The following is an 18,149-nucleotide window of genomic DNA, read 5'->3' as shown; positions in this document are numbered from 1 at the left end:
GTACCGCAAAACAAAACAAAACAAAACAAAACAAAAAAAGAAAATACTACACAAGACCAATGGAGATTTATTCCAGAAAAGCAAGATTAGTTCCTTAATAGATCTAAGGGAAAAAAACAAAACAAAACTTGATTCTATCCACAGATGATGAAAAAACCTTCAACAAAATTCAATATCCATTCCGGGAAAAAAACAAAAACAAAGTGATAGATCCTCTCTTAACATGACAAAATATATACACTTTAGCCCCAGAGCCAGTATATTTCTTTATAAGGAAACACTAGGAGCTTTTACACTAAAATCAGGAAAAAGACAAGGATGTATATCACCTCCACTGGTATTCAATATTTTATTGGAAGTAAAAGCCAATGCAATTAGATGAGAGAAAGCAAATGGAAGAAAAAAAACTGGAAAAGAAGTAAAACTATTTCTATTTGCAGACAACATGATAGTGTATCTGATAAACCCTAGAGAATCAATGCTAAAACTAACTCAAGCAATAACAGAATTGAGTAAGGCATCAGGGTATAAAATTAACATAATCCATACTACCAAAAATAATATACATAGTCAATGCAATCTCTATTAAAATTCCAATGGCATTTTCACAGAATTAGAACAAACACTCCTAAAATTTGTATGGACCACAAAAGACACCAAATAGCCAAAACAATCTTGAGAAAAAAGAAAAAGCTGGAGGAATCATGCTTCCTGATTTCAATCTATATTACAAAGCATTCAAAACAATATGGTTTCGGCATAAAAACAGACACATAGATCAATGGAACAGATTAGAGAGCTCAGAAATAAACCCATGTGCATATCATCAATTAATTTACATCAAAGAAGTCAAGACTAAACAATGAGGAAAGAATACTCTCTTCAATAAATGATGTTGAGAAAGCTGGATAGTCATGTGTAAAAGAATGAAACTGGGCCACTATCTTACACCATACACAAAAATGAACTCAAAATGGATTTAAGACTTAAACATAAGACCTGAAACCACAAAACTCCTAGAATAAAACATAGGGGAAAATATCCTTGACATAAGTCTTGGCAATGATTTTTGGGAATAGACAACAAAAGCAAAAATCAACAAATATGGTTACATTAAATGAAAAGGTTTCTGCACAGCAAAGGAAACTATCAATAAAATGAAAAGGCAATGTACTGAATGGGAGAAGATATGTGTAAATCACATATCTAATAACAAGTTAATATCCAAAATACAGATGACTCTTGAAGAACTCAGGGGTTGGGGTATCAACTCCTCCCTCCCCGCCACAGTCAAAAATCCTCATAACTTTTAACCCTCCACATCCCCAGATCCACATCCATAGATTCAACCAAACTCAATAGTGTAGTACCGGAGTACATATGTATTGGAAAAAACTAACGTATAAGTGGACCCTTGCAGTTCAAACCGCTGTCGTTCAAGGGTCAACTGTATATAAGAAACTCATACAGTGCTTGCTTCGGCAGCACATATACTAAAACTGGAATGATACAGAGAAGACTAGCATGGCCTCTGCACAAGAATGACACGCAAATTTGTGAAGTGTTCCATATTTTTACAATAGTACAAAGCTACAGTAATCAAAGTAGTATGGTATTGGTACAAAAACAGGCATACGGATCAATGTAACAGAATAGAGAGCCCAGAAATAAACCCACACACCTACAGTCAATTAATCTTCGACAACGGAGGCAAGAATATAAAATGGGAAAAAGTCTCTTCAGCAAGTAGTGCTGGGAAAGTTGGACAGCTGCATGTAAATCAATGAAGTTAGAACACACCCTGACACCATGCACACAAAAAAAACAAAATCAAAATGGCTTCAAGGCTTAAACACAAGATATGATACCATAAAACTCCTAGAAAAGAGCACAGGCAAAACATTCTCTGACATAAATCATACCAATGTTTTCTTAGGGCAGTCTCCTAAGGCAACAGAAATAAGCAAATGGAACTAATCAAACATACAAGCTTTTGCACAGCAAAGGAGACCATTAAAGAAAAAAAAAAATGAAAAGACAACCTACTGAATGGGAGAAAATACCTGCAAATGATGCGACAGACAAGGGCTTAATCTCCAAAGTATACAAACAGCTCATACAACAACAAAACAAACAACCCAATCAAAAAATGGGCAGAAGACCTTAATAGACATGTCTCCAAAGAAGACATACAGATGGCCAGTAGGCACACGAAAAGATGCTCAACATCACTCATTATTAGAGAAATGCAAATCAAAACTACAGTGAGGTACCACCTCACACCAGTCAGAATGCCCATCATTAAAAAGTCTACAAATAACAAATACTGAAGAGGGTGTGGAGAAAAGCTAACCCTCCTACACTGCTGGTGGGAATGTAAGTTGGTACAGCCACTATGGAAAACAGTGTGGAGGTTCCTCAGAAAACTAAAAATAGAATTACCATATGATTCAGCAATCCAACTCCTGGGAATATACCCAGACAAAACTACAATTCAAAAAGACACATGCGCCCCTATGTTCAGAGCAGCACTGTTCACAATAGCCAAGACATGGAAACTACCTAAATGTCCATCGACAGATGAATGGATAAAGAAGATGCAGTACATATATACAATGGAATACTACTCAGCCATAAAAAAGAATGAAATAATGCCATTTGCAGCAACATAGATGCAACTAGAGATTATCACACTAAATGAAGTAAGTCAGAAAGAGAAAGACAAATACTGTATGATATCATGTATATGTGGAATCTAGAATATGGCACAAATGAACCTATCTGCAAAACAGAAGCAGACTCATAGAGAATAGACTTGTGATTGCCAAAGGGGAGTGGGGGAGGGAGAGGAATGAATTGGGAGTTTGGGGTTGGTAGATGCAAACTATTACATTTAGAATGGATAAACAACAAGGTCCTAATGTATAGCACAGGAAACTATACTCAATATCCTGTGATAAACCATAATGGAAAAGAATATTAAAAAAAGCATGTCTATATGTGTATAACTGAGTCACTCTGCTGTACAGCAGAGATTGGCACAGCATTGTAAATCAACTATACTTCAATTTTTAAAAAAAAGAGTGGGAAAAAACAAAAAAAACTCATAAATCAATAGCAAAAAACAAACAATCCAATTAAAAAAGGGACAGAAGATCTGGACAAAGAGTTTTCAAAAGAAGACATACAATGCAATCCCTATCAAAATACACATGAATTTTTCACACAACTAGAAAAAATAATTCTAAAATTTGTATGGAAACACAAAAGACCCCAAAGAGCCAAAATAATTTTGAGAAAGAAGAACAAAGATGAAAGTATTACGCTCCCTGCTTTCAAACTGTACTACACAGCAAAAGTAACCAAAACAGTATGGTACTAGCACAAAAACAGACACATAGCTCAATGGAACAGAATACCTAGCCCAAAAATGAACCCACACTTAACATGGGTAATTAATCTACAACAAAGAAAGTAAGAACATACAATAGGGAAAAGACAACCTCTTCAATAAATGGTGCTAGGAAAACTGGACAATTACATGCAAAAGAATCAAACTGGACTACTTTTTCACACCATACACAAACATACACTCAAAATGGATTAAAGAATTAAATTTAAGATTTGAAACCATAAAACTTTTAGAAGAAAATGGCAGTATGCTCTTTGACATTGGTCTTAGCAATATTGTTTGGACATGTCTCCTTAAGCAAGGGAAACAAAAGCAAAAATAAACAAAATGGGACTATATCAAACCAAAAAGCTTTTGCACAGTGAAGGAAACTATCAACAAAACCAAAAGGCAGCCTACAGAATAGCAGAAGATATTTGCAAATGATATATCTGAAAATGGGTTAATATCCAAAATATACAATGAACTCATACAACTCAACATCAAAAAAACAAACAACCAATTATAAAATAAGCTGAGGACCTGAACAGACATTTTTCCAAAGAAAACATACAGATGACCAACAGACACATGAAAAGATGTTCAACATCACTAATCATGAGGAAAATGCAAATAAGAACAATGAGATATCACCTCACACCTGTCAGAATGGCTATTATCAAAAAGACAACAAATAACAAGTGTTGGCAAAGATGTAGAGAAAAGGGAACCTTTGTGCACTGTTGGTGGGAATGTAAATTGATACAGGCATTACGGGAAACGGTATGGAGCTTCCTCAAAAAAATTAAAAATAGAACTACCATACAATCCAGCAATTCCACTTTTGGGTATTTTTCCAAGAAAATAAAAACACCAGTTTGAAAAGATATATGCACCCCTTTGTTCACTGCAGCATTATTTACAATAGCCAACATGGAAGCAACCTAAGTGTCCATGGATAAATGAATGAATAAAGATGTCATATATATATATATACAATGGACTATTCCTCAGCCATAAAAAAGAATGAAATCTTGCCATTTGTGACAACCTGGACCTTCAGGGTATTATGCTAAGTGAAATAAGTCAGACCGAAAAAGACAAATTCCATACGATTTCACTTCTATGTGAAATCTAAAAAACAAAACAAATGAAGAGACATAACAAAACAGAAACAGATTCACATACAACCAACCCTCTGATGGTTGCTAGGGGAAGGGGGTTGCGGGGGATGAGTGAAATAGGTGAGGGAGATTAAGAGGAACAAACTTCCAGTTACAAAATAAGTCAAGGGACTATAACAGTACAGCATAAGAAATATAATCAGTAATATTGTGATAATTTTGTACAGTGACAGTCCTAGACTTACTGTGGTGATCATTTTGTATAAAATGTATTAAATGATATAACATATAAAAATATCACCATGGGGCTTCCCTGGTGGCGCAGTGGTTGAGCGTCCACCTGCCGATGCAGGGGACACGGGTTCGTGCCCCAGTCCAGGAAGATCCCACATGCTGCGGAGCAGCTAGGCCCGTGAGCCATGGCTGCTGAGCCTGAGCATCCGGAGCCTGTGCTCCGCAATGGGAGAGGCCACAACAGTGAGAGGCCTGCGTACTGCAAAAAAATTTAAAAAAAAAAATCACTATGTTTTACACTTGAAACTAATATAATATTGTAAGTCAATTATACTTCAATTAAAATAAAACTAATTGTAATTAGTAAAAAATAAATTTCAATTAAAAAATCAAATAAAAAATAAAAATGACATTCTGTCAGTAAGGCTGTGAGGAAACAGAACTCTCTTGCATTACTGAGAGGAATTCAGCAATTTCCAAAAACATTACAAACTTATTTACCTTTTTGATTCAGCAATCCCACTTCTAGGAATTTCCCCTGAAGATACACCTCCAACAATACAAAAATACTCAAGCACCAGGTTATTCATGACAGTTTTTTAGTAACTGTAAAATTTTGGCACTGTCTTTAAGGTCCATACCTAGGAAACTGGCTAAACAAATCATGATACATTCACACAATGAAGTACAATAAGCAGCTAAAAAAATGAGTAAGAGTACCATTAATTGATACAGTGATTTCCGAGATATATTAGTAAATAGAAGAAGCAAAGTGCAAAGAGTATCTATAGTATGCCACAGATATAACCACTACTTTGTTTAAAAAGAAACGGAGGAAAGCTAAAACACAAACTAATAGGATTAGTTCTAGGAGGTGGTTAGGAACAGGATAGAAGGTATAAAGGGGCATGATACTTCTTCGTGCACACCTTTTATAGTGCTGTCTTTTGGAACCACGTTAATGTTTCACATACGAAAATAAAGGCAGGGGGACCAAAAAGTAAATACAATTTAAAAACTTAGGGGATAAAAAAACTTAAAATGAAATATAAACAGAAACAAATGAACCTAACTCTTCAAAGAAACTAACCATAATAAAGTGGAGAGGAGAACCAAATACCCCAGAGTAAAGATAAAAAGAACCACAAAAAATACCTGACTCTATAAGTTTGTTTTTCAAAGTGGTACATATCAGCAATTTTGTAACTACTTTCTGTGTATCCTAGAATTGAGGAAATAAGTAAACATACTGTGAATAATAGTAGGTTTCTTACTGTTGTAAAAGGAAGTGACATGATACATGTCACAACTTGAGTACTTCAGGAAGAATATAGAAACTATACTAAAAAGCATAATCATCAAATTACTCTATAACTTATCCAAGAAACTTGCAGCAACCTCACACATTTGATTTCCCTCCTTCTGCCATCCCTCAAAACATGCTTCATCTTCTTTTTTAGACATGTAACAACAAAGTTTTGTGAAAGTATTTGACTTTGCATGACTGAAATCACTCTTTTCTATTAAAAAGCACAGAGATCATTAACAACGTACCTGTAAATTTAGAATCACATAGTACTTTTTCTTTGAAAAACTCACTACAGTTAACCCTTGAACAACATGGGTTTGAACTGTGAGGGTCCATTTATACGTGGATTTTTTTTCAATAAATACTGCAGTACTGAACTTATCGTTACCAGGGAAAAGGTGGTGGGAAGGGATAGTTAGGAAGTTTGGAACTGACATGTACACACTGCTATATTTTAAATGGATAACCAACAAGGACTTACTGTATAGCACAGGAAACTGCTCGATATTATATAACAACCTAAATGGGAAAAGAATTTAAGAATAGATACATGTATATGTATAACTGAATCACTTTGCTGTACACCTGAAACTAACACAACATTGTCCATCGACTATACTCCAAGGGCTTCCCTGGTGGAGCAGTGGTTAAGAACCCACCTGCCGGGCTTCCCTGGTGGCGCAGTCGTTGAGAATCTGCCTGCCAATGCAGGGGACATGGGTTCAAGCCCTGGTTTGGAAAGATCCCACATGCCATGGAGCAACTAGGCCCGTGAGCCACAATTACTGAGCCTGCGCGTCTGGAGCCTGTGCTCCGCAACAAGAGAGGCCGCGATATTGAGAGGCCCACGCACCGCGATGAAGAGTGGCCCCCGCTTGCCGCAACCAGAGAAAGCCCTCACACAGAAACGAAGACCCAACACAGCCAAAAATAAATAAATAAAATTAAAAAAAAAAAATAATCCACCTGCCAATGCAGGGGACATGGGTTCGAGCCCTGGTCCGGGAATATCCCACATGCCATGGAGCAACTAAGCCCGTGCGCTACAACTATTGAGCCTGCGCTCTACAGCCCATGAGGCACAACTACTGAGCCCACGTGACACAACTACTGAAGCCCACACGCCTAGAGCCCATGCTCTGCAACAAAAGCCACCACAATGAGAAGCCCACGCACAGCAACGAAGAGTATCCCCCGCTCGCCACAACTAAAGAAAGACTGCTCGCAACAATGAAGACCCAATGCAGCCAAAAATAAAATTAAAAAACAAAAAAATTAGAAAAATAAAACTATACTCCAATGTAAAATAAAAACTAAAAAAAAAGGGACGTCCCAGGTGGTGCACTGTTAAGAATCCGCCTGCCAATGCAGGGGACATTGGTTCGAGCACTGGTCCAGGAAGATTCCACATGCCATGGAGCAAATAAGCCCATGCGCCACAACTTTTGAGCCTGCGCTCTAGAGCGTGCAAGCGACAACTACTGAGCATGCGAGCCACAACTACTGAAGCTCATGCGCCTAGAGCCCGTGCTCTGCAACAAGAGAAGCCACAGCAACAAGAAGCCCGCGAACCGCATGAAGAGTAGCCCCCGCTCTCCGCAACTAGAGAAAGACCACACACAACAAAGACCCAACACAGCCAAAAATAAATAAATAAAAACTTAAAAGAAAATACTACAATACTACATGATCCACAGTTGGTTGGATATGTAGATGCAGAACCATGGATATGGAAGGCCAATAGTGGGACCTGAGAATCCTCAGATTTTGTTACCTACAGCAGGTCCTGGAATCAATCCCCTGCACATATTAAGGAACGAATGTACTTACAACTTCTTTATTTAAATTAAAGTCTTAATTAACTAAACTGTTCAAAGAATGAGTTGTTCAATTTTCTTCTTAAACCAAGATTAACCTAGAAACTCATTTAGTTTAAACATTTTGAAGAATAAATTCCTAAAATACATGACCAAAATAATGTTGTGCATAAAACATGGAAAAAGTATTTTCTCAAAATTTAGGACTTTTCAGTGTCTCCAGATTATTTAGTTACTGCAGTTAAATGCAGAAGTGTCGATGCAAGAGGCTGAGAAGTCGCTGTTTTGAATAAACCTCTAAACTTGCTTCCTCATATACAAAATGAAGGTATTACCCTGCATGACAACCTGACAGTTATAAAACTCAAAACATTTAGTAAAATGCATGTGTGCTGGATAATCTGTTGCTGACTACATGTCCACTGCCATTCCTTTTAAAGCCTTCCTTGTACTGCAAAAGAGAAGAAATCAACGTCTCCAGATTCCCCTCTGGAGGAAGTAATAGGTAGATACTTGGGTAGAGAAGCAGCTTCCTGGTAAGTAGTTTCTTGAGAACCACACACTTTGGTACTACAAACCCAGAGTTCTTAAGATTTCCAGTGACTTCTAAGAAAAGAAGCAGCTTCCACGCTTAGGCTAAAATAATCAGTAACAGCTTCCCTAATTCCCTGAGCCCCTCCAAAGGTTACATAAGCCTTTAATTCCCCATCTTAAAACGCTGATGCTTGGAATTGAGTGACTTGTATTTTCCTAATCAAAATGTCATTGACTTATAAAGTGTGCATGAAAATACTCTACAAAATGTAAAAGACCGTACAAAAGCATGGATTATTATTTCTATTCTCACTGACAGGAAATTTTCAACTGAAGTTGTTTTCTGGTAATCAGCTTCTACAAGCAAGGCATTATGTTAGGTACCAAGAGATTGCCCTGCAAGAGTTTACAATACATGAGAATAACAAAAACATAGTATTCATAATGTAACTGTTACAAATCAGGAATCAACTGTGATGGTGGGTCAGAGAAAGGATGGATTAAATTTGACTTGGGAGTGAAAAGGTGAAAATCAAAAAAGGATTTAAGGAAGAAGAAAATTAGAGATTAAATAGAACTGAACACTAAAGGGTAGGAAAACTTCTCAAAGTAGAGATAATATAAGAAACTGGAAGAAAGAGCATGCTCAAAGAAACAAAGCTAGCAACTCAGAGACATAGATGGAGAACAAAAGGCATGTAACACAGAATGGCTTGTGTGTATGTTGTGTGTGTACAAAGGAGAGGAGGCTGAGGCCAAATAATACAAGGCCAGAAAAGTTAAACATTTGGACTTTACTGCTATTATCCAACTTCAGATTCAGAGAGATTTATAGAATTTTATGCCCAGATAATAAAATCAGGCTGCTAATATACCCCCACAACTAGAGCCTAACAGAATGAAAAACTAAACAGAGAAAAGAAACTGATCTTCCTAAAATGCTGTTTTTATCCTAGCACTCTTCTTCTCAAAAACCTTCAGTAACTTCTGAACACCTGCTTCTATCAAGTCCCTCCATACCATGGCCCCCATCCAATTCAACCATATTTCCTAGCATTATCCAAAACGTACAACTCTCTCCAGATAGGCTATGCTCTGTATTATCTGCCCTTGAGCACAGCCAGAAAATGCAGATGGAGTGACATCACGTCTGCTCAGGCTCCTATAACAAAATACCATAGACTGGGCAGCTTAAACAACAGAAACGTATTTCTCAAAGAGGTTGTAAAGTCAAAGATCAATATGCCAGCTGACTGGTTCCTGATAAGAGCTCTCTTCCTGGTTTGTAGATGGCCACTTTTTCACTGTGTCCTCACATGGCCTTTCCTCTGAGTGCATGCTCAAAGAGAGAGAAAGATCTCTCTCTCTCTTCTTATAAGGCCACTAGCCTTACTGGATTAGGACCTCACCCTTTTGACCTTATTTAACTTTAATTACCTCCATAAAGACACTATCTCCAAATACAGTTTCACTGGGGGCTGGGACTTCAACATATGAATTTAGGGGAGACAAAAACATTCACTCCATAACACACTGGGTTATTTCTGAGGCTAGACCTTAAGAGATTTTGCAGCTTCTGTTCTTCTTGAAATACTTCCTCTATCATATGAAAAAGCCCAGCCATTCCTACTGGAGGATGAGAAGCCACAGGGAATCTAAGGGACCCCCAGCCAACAGCCAATAGCCAGCACCAAATGCCAGGTACTGTATGACACCACACTGGACCATCCAGTTTCAGTCAAGCTATCAGATAACTAGAAACACATAAGTGACCCCAGATGAAACTAACAGAAGAACTGCTAGCTAAGTTCAGTCAAAACTGTAAATTATGAAAAAAGGAATGATTATTGCTTTAAGCCACTAAATTTGGGGATAGTGTGTTACAAAGCAATAAATATCTGATATGGCATACCTTCTTGTTCTGCTTTTGGACCTAGACCTCTGAACTCTATAGGATTTCCCTCGACCCCTTGAACGACTTCGACTTCGTTTTCTTCTAGAGCCATAAGAAGAGCTACTGCTTGATCGATGCCTGCGTCTGAAATAAAATATAATCAAATATTACTTGCCTCCCAAATATTATCAGATACTAATATGGTATGAGAACTATACCAGTTTGTATCTTCTCATCTACGAAGCATAGACAAAGGATGAAGACCCACGCACTGGGCCTGGGGGAAAACAAAACAAAACAAAACAAAACCCTTTGGGGGTTGAGACTCATAAATATATAACCACAAAAAGAAAAGTGTTTTACCCAGAAAAATTAAAAGCACAGAAACATACGAACTCTAAAGAATGTTACTCTCACTACTACATAAGTAAAACTATGAAAATCACCTTCTATCATAAGAATGTGAGCGAGGCTGAAGATCTCTGGACCAAGATCTTGATTTTGACCTTGATTTCCTTCCACCTTTCTTTCGGCTATATGTTCTACTATCTGAAGAACTACTTGAAGAAGACCGTCTACGGTGTTTCTTTTTTCTCTTGCTTCTGCTTTCTTCTTCAGTATCAGATGACCGGCGTCCCATTTCTACAGGTTTAAATTCAAAGAAAATTATTTCTAACATAATGGCACAATGGATGAAATTCAATACAGTAATTTTTTTAACTATGTAAAAATTTAAAATGTCTTACTTAAAGTAAAATTTTAAATGTACAAGTCTTCTTAACAAGACAAGAGAAACAGCTCTAGTACACTTTTCTAGCTCTATCACTTAACTGTTTTTACAATTTATGAACAATGTAAACATCCTAAATTTTTTCAAATGTCTCCCAAAAAGAGTCAGCCCTGAGGAGTTCATTATAACAATTTCCTCATAATTTAAATTGCATTTTTTGTTAATTATATGATATTTGGTTTAGGGATCAACTACCTATATTCTCATATTTCCCTAAAGATAAAAGATATTTTACTATCTTTTAGAGTTACATTTTTCCAACTGAAAATTGTAAACTTTTAAATGGATAAGACCTCATTGGAGGACTTCCCTGGTAGCACAGTGGTTAAGACTCCACACTACCAATTCAGGGGGCCCAGGTTCAATCCCTGGTCCAGGAACTAGATCCCACATGCATGCTGCAACTAAGAATTAGCATGCCACAACTAAGAATTAGCATGCCACAACTAAGGAGCCAGCGAGCCACAACTAAGGAGCCCGCGAGCCACAACTAAGGAGCCCGTGAGCCACAACTAAGTAGTTCGCCTGCCACAACTAAGGAGCCTGCCTCTCACAACTAAGACTGGCACAACCAAATAAATAAATATATTTTTTAAAAGACCCCATTAACCATCAACAATGTACAAACTGGGACTTCCCTGGTGGTGCAGTGGTTAAGAATCCGCCTGCCAATGCAGGGGACAAGGGTTTGAGCCCTGGTCCGGAAAGATCCCTCATGCCACAGAGCAACTAAGCTCATGCACCAAAACTACTGAGCCTGCACTCTAGAGCCCGTGAGCCACACTACTGAGCCCGCACACCACAACTACTGAAGTCTGCGCACCTAGAGCCCGTGCTCCACAACAGAAGAAGCCACCGCAATGAGAAGCCTGCGCACCGTAACAAAGAGTAGCCCTCACTTGCTGCAATGAGAGAAAGCCCACGCACAGAAACGAAGACCCAACACAGCCAAAGATAAATAAATAAAAGTTAAATAAATTTTTTAAAAAACCAAACTGAATCAATACACCATCAACACGTCACTTGTGACATCTGAGGGAGAAAATGTTAAATAATGTATCAAAGCTGATGAAGTATTGTTAACTAAAGTACCAAAAATGAAGTCAAGTGAACTCTTCACACTACTAATATCTATATAAAGTGGTGATATAAGCCTTCCAGAAAGCAATTAAGCAATTTAAATAGAGTCATAAAAATGTTGCTGCTTTTCTGACAAAACAATCCTATTTCTAGGAATATATCTGGAAAGTTTTTCTTAAAAGATATATTCATGAAGATATCCACTATAGCATTATTTAAAACTGCATGTACAGAGACTATAATTTAAGAAACTATGCATAAATAAGTAAGAGCAAAAATGAAGACAACTGATAATATTTAAGTGAGGAAACTGGGTAAACTTTCTCTTTTTTAATTATATTCTATATGGCTATGGTATATTTGTATATTTAGTATACAAAAGAAAAAAATTACAGAAATAGAATATAAGGTTTTTATATTTAGGCATTAACTTAGCTGATAAGCTTACTTGTCTTACTTTTAAGTTAGATTCTCATACGCAATTTTATTTTTTCACTAAAATAAGTATTAGCTATCTTTCAATGTCACATAAAAGCAAGATCCATCTTATGTAATAGTTAGGATAAATAGTTAATGGATCAGATAAACAAAAATCTCACACTTTCTTTTAATATTAACTCAAATTAAGTTAAATATCATTACTCTAAAGAAAGCAATACATTAAATTACAACTTTGCTTTCAGAACCAGGTGAGCCATCCCTTCCCTGACTCTAATGCAATACAAGTTGAAAAATCACTATTATAACACAGTTAAAGACTTAAAGCTATTTACCTGGAGCCAGAATTAGACTTTAAATATACTTCTGAACCTCAAAGTTGTTCACATTTCTAACATTTCACAGTTCAACAAAACAATAGGAAAACTTGGTTTTGAAATGTTCAGTAAATCACTAGCATATCTAAGCCAGTTTCCTCATTGAAAACAAAACTGCACTGCATATAAGATCACCATGATCCTTTCCAGCTTTCAAAATACTATGATTAGGAAATCCTACACATACATAGAGTATATATGTACATATATATATATATACATTTAAACATGTGTATATAATATCCATTTACATATTTATATCCATATATCCACTATATATGATATGTAACCACATATCTGTGTGTATTTTCATTAAGAAATTTGTACATAATTGAGTAATAGTGATCATCTGGGTTTTTTTCTTTTTTTTTTTACATCTTTATTGGGAGTATAATTGCTTTAAAATGGTGTTACTTTCTGCTTTATAACAAAGTGAATCAGTTATACATATACATATGTTCCCATACCTCTTCGCTCTTGCATTGCCCTCCATCCCACCCTCCCTATCCCACCCCTCTAGGTGGTCATAAAGCACAGAGCTGATCTCCCTGTGCTATGCGGCTGCTTCCCAATAGCTATCTATTTTAAGTTTGGTAGTGTATATATGTCCATGCCATTCTCTCACTTTGTCACAGCTTACCCTTCCCCCTCCCCATATCCTCAAGTCCATTCTCTAGTAGGTCTGTGTCTTTATTCCCATCTTACCCCTAGGTTCTTCATGACCTTTTTTTCATCCCTTTTTTTTTCAAATATTTTTCTTCATTTTTTTTCCCCCCCTATTTCTTCCCTGATACTCCAATTAGAAAGGATTTAGGAAATTTTGGATCCATAATCCATGTATCTTTTCTTTCTTTCTTTCCACCTCTTTGCTTATTCTATATTACCTGAGAATTCTTTAACTGGACCTTCCCTCTCACTAATATTGCTTCAGCTATATGCAGACTAACATTAGAGACTCTATTGTATGAATTTTATTTTAATAACTATATACCTCACTACAAATAACTCAATTTTGTTTCTTTTTATGGCTGAGTAATATTCCATTGTATATATCTGCCACATATTCTTTATCCATTCATCCAAAGATGGACACTTAGGTTGCTTCCATCTCCTGGCTACTGTAAATAGAGCTGCACTTTTCTCCACACCCTCTCCAGCACTGTTTCTAGATTTTTCTATGAGGACCATTCTGACCAGTGTGAGATGATATCTCATTGTAGTTTTGATTTGGATTTCTCTAATGATTAATGATGTTGAGCATTCTTTCATGTGTTTGTTGGCAATCTGTATATCTTCTTGGAAGAAATGTCTATATAGGTCTTCTGCCCATTTTTGGATTGGGGTCTTTGTTTTTTTGTTATTGAGCTGCATGAGCTGCTTGTAAAATTTGGAGATTAATCCTTTGTCAGTTGCTTCATTTGCAAATATTTTCTCCCATTCTGAGGCTTGTCTTTTGCTCGTTTATGGTTTCTTTGCTGTGCAAAAATTTTTTGTTATTTGTTTTGCAAAACTTTTAAGTTTCATTAGGTCCCATTTGTTTATTTTTGTTTTTCTTTACATTTCTCTAGGAGGTGGGTCAAAAAGGATCTTGCTGTGATTTATGTCATACAGTGTTCTGCCTATGTTTTCCTCTAAGAGTTTGATAGTTTCTGGCCTGAAATTTAGGTCTTTAATCCACTTTGAGCTTATTTTTGTGTATGGTGTTAGGGAGTGTTCTAATTTCATAAATTTACATGTACCTGTCCAGTTTTCCCAGCACCACTTATTGAAGAGGCTGTCCTTTCTCCACCATACATTCCTGCCTCCTTTATCAAAGATAAGGTGACCATATGTGTGTGGGTTTATCTCTGGGCTTTCTATTCTGTTCCATTGATCTATATTTCTGTTTTTGTGCCAGTACCATACTGTCTTGATTACTGTAGCTTTGTAGTATAGTCTGAAGTCAGGGAGCCTGATTCCTCCAGCTCCGTTTATCGTTCTCAAGATTGCTTTGGCTATTCGGGGTCTTTGGAGTTTCGATACAAATTGTGAAATTTTTTGTTCTACTTTTGTGAAAAATGCCAGTGGCAGTTTGATAGGGATTGCATTGAATTTGTAGATTGCTTTGGGTAGTAGAGTCATTTTCACAATGTTAATTCTTCCAGTCCAACAACATGGTATATCTCTCAATCTATTTGTATCATCTTTAATTTCTTTCATCAGTGTCCTACAATTTTCTGCATACACGTATTTTGTCTCCTTAGGTAGGTTTATTCCTAGGTATTTTATTCTTTTTGTTGCAATGGTAAAAGGGAGTGTTTCCTTAATTTCTCTTTCAGATTTTTCATCATTAGTGTATAGGAATGCCAGTGATTTCTGTGCACCGATGTGGATTTCTTTTATTTCCTTTTCTTCTCTGATTCCTGTGGCTAAAACTTCCAAATCTATGTTGAATAAGAGTGGTGAGAGTGAGCTACCTTGTCTTGTTCCTAATCTTAGTGGAAATGGTTTCAGTTTTTCACCATTGAGGACGATGTTGGCTGTGAGTTTGTCATATATGGCCTTTATTATGTTGAGGAAACGTCCCTCTATGCCACGGTTTTTATCATAAATGGGTGTTGAAAGTCAAAAAACTTTCTCTGCATCTATTGAGATGATCATATGGTTTTTCTCCTTCAATTTGATAATATGGTGTATCACGTTGACTGATTTTCGTATACTGAAGAATCCTTGCATTCCTGGAATAAACCCCACTTGATCATGGTGTATGATCCTTTTAATGTGCTGTTAGATTCTGTTTGCTGGTATTTTGTTGAGGTTTTTGCATCTATGTTCATCAGTGATACTGGCCTGTAGTTTTCTTTCTTTGTGACATCTTTGTCCAGTTTTGGTATCAAGGTGATGTTCATATTTTCTATTTCTTCCTGGTTCAGTCTTGGCAGGTTGTGCATTTCTAACAATTTGTCCACTTCATCCAGGTTATCCATTTTATTGGCTAGAGTTGCTTGCAGTAATCTCTCATGATCTTTTGTATCTCTGCAGTGTCAGTTGTTACGTCTCCTTTTTCATTTCTAATTCTATTGATTTGAGTCTTCTCCCTTCTTTTCTTGATGAGTCTGGCTAATGGTTTATCCATTTCGTTTATCTTCTCAAAGAAACACCTTTTAGTTTTATTGATCTTTGCTATCGTTTCTTTCATTTCTTTTTCATTTATTTCTGATCTGATCTTTATGATTTCTTTCCTTCTGCTAACTTTGGGAGTTTTTTCTTCTTACTCTAATTGCTTTAGTTGCAAGGTTAGGTTGTTTATTCGAGATGTTTCCTGCTTCTTAAGGTAGGATTGTATTGCTATAAACTTCCCTCTTAGAACTGCTTTTGATGCATCCCATCGGTTTTGGGTCATCGTGTTTCCATTGTCATTTGTTTCTAAGTATTTTTTTATTTCCTGTTTGATTTCTTCAGTAATCACTTCGTTATTAAGTAATGTATTGTTCAGTCTCCATGTGTTTGTATTTTTTACAGACCTTTTCCTGTAATTGATATCTAATCTCAGAGCGCTGTGGTTGGAAAAGATACTTGATACGATTTCAATTTACTTAAATTTACCAAGGCTAGATTTGTGACCCAAGATATGATCTATCCTGGAGAATGTTCCATGAGCACTTGAGAAAAATGTGTATTCTGTTGCTTTTGGATGGAATGTCCTACAAATATCAAATAAGTCCATCTTGTTTACTGAATAATTTAAATCTTGTGTTTCCTTATTTATTTTCAGTTTGGATGATCTGTCCATTGGTGAGAGTGGGGTGTTAAAGTCCCCTAATATGTATGTGTTACTGTCGATTTCCCCTTTTATGGCTGCTAGTATTTCCCTGATGTATTGAGGTGCTCCTATGTTGGGAGCATAAATATTTAAATTGTTATATCTTCTCTTGGATCGATCCCTTGATCATTATGTAGTGTCCTTCTTTCTTTGTTGTAATAGTCTTTATTTTAAAGTCTATTTTGTCTGATATGAGATTTGTTACTCCAGCTTTCTTTTGGTTTCCATTTGCATGGAATATCTTTTTCCATCCCCTCACTTTCAGTCTGTATGTGTCCCTAGGTCTGAAGTGGGTCTCTTGTAGACAGCATATATATGGGTCTTGTTTTTGTATCCATTCAGCCAGTCTGTGTCTTTTGGTGGGAGCATTTAATCCATTTACATTTAAGGTAATTATCGATATGTATGGTCCTATTACCATTTACTGAATTGTTTCGGGTTGTTCTTGTAGGTCTTTTCCTTCTCTTGTGTTTCTTGCCTAGAGAAGTTCCTTTAGCATTTGTTGTAAAGCTGGTTTGGTGGTGCTGAACTCTCTCAGCTTTTGCTTGTCTGTAAAGGTTTTAATTTCTCCATCAAATCTGAATGAGATCCTTGCCGGGTAGAGTAATCTTGGTTGTAGGTTTTTTTCCTTCATCACTTTAAATATGTCCTGCAACTCCCTTCTGGCCTGTAGCATTTCTGCTGAAAGATCAGATGTTAACCTTATGGGGATTCCTTTGTGTGTTATTTGTTGTTTTTCCCTTGCTGCTTTTAATATGTTTTCTTTGTATTTAATTTTTGACAGTTTGATTATTATGTGTCTTGGCGTGTTTATCCTTGGGTTTATCCTGTATGGGACTCTCTGTGCTTCCTGGACTTGATTGACTATTTCCTTTCCTATATTAGGGAAGTTTTCAACTATAATCTCTTCAAATATTTTCTCAGTCTCTTTCTTTTTGTCTTCTTCTTCTTGGACCCCTATAATTCGAATGTTGGCGCGTTTAATGTTGTCCCAGAGGTCTCTGAGAGTGACCTCAGTTCTCTTCATTCTTTTTTCTTTATTCTGCTCTGCAGTAGTTATTTCCACTATTTTATCTTCCAGGTCACTTATCCGTCCTTCTGCCTCAGTTATTCTGCTACTGAGCCCATCTAGAGTATTTTTCATTTCATTTATTGTGTTGCTCATCATTGCTTGCTTCCTCTTTATTTCTTCTAGGTCCTTGTTAACTGTTTCTTGCAATTTGTCTATTCTATTTTGTCCTTCATCTGTTGTGTTTTTCTGTCCTCTCGTTTTGCTTATCTTACTGTGTTTGGGGTCTCCTTTTTGCAGGCTGCAGGTTCATAGTTCCCGTTGTTTTTGGTGTCTGTCCCCAGTGGCTA

The 18,149-nt window shown here is 36.6% G+C and overlaps 1 protein-coding gene and 1 non-coding gene across 8 annotated transcripts in view; one reads left to right on the top strand and one right to left on the bottom strand.

The window, feature by feature from the left end:
- The window catches only part of RSRC1 (arginine and serine rich coiled-coil 1), a 440,472-nt gene that overhangs the window by 405,833 nt on the left and 16,490 nt on the right, over positions 1-18,149 (bottom strand). For all 7 annotated transcript variants that reach the window (XM_055081512.1, XM_055081583.1, XM_055081564.1 and 4 more), the window contains 2 exons: positions 10,750-10,945; positions 10,322-10,447 (listed from right to left, as the gene is read on the bottom strand). In XM_055081512.1, coding sequence (XP_054937487.1) covers positions 10,322-10,447; positions 10,750-10,943 — 320 coding nt within the window. In that variant the 5' untranslated portion in view covers positions 10,944-10,945. The remainder of the gene's footprint in view (positions 1-10,321; positions 10,448-10,749; positions 10,946-18,149) is intronic.
- LOC112065054 (U6 spliceosomal RNA) lies at positions 1,470-1,576 on the top strand. Its single transcript, XR_002891811.1, has one exon. It is a non-coding gene; the product is annotated as a U6 spliceosomal RNA (small nuclear RNA).

This window comes from Physeter macrocephalus, chromosome 1 (genome assembly GCF_002837175.3).
Source record: "Physeter macrocephalus isolate SW-GA chromosome 1, ASM283717v5, whole genome shotgun sequence".
Lineage (NCBI taxonomy): Eukaryota > Metazoa > Chordata > Mammalia > Artiodactyla > Physeteridae > Physeter > Physeter macrocephalus.
This window is presented reverse-complemented; position numbering and strand designations above follow the sequence as displayed.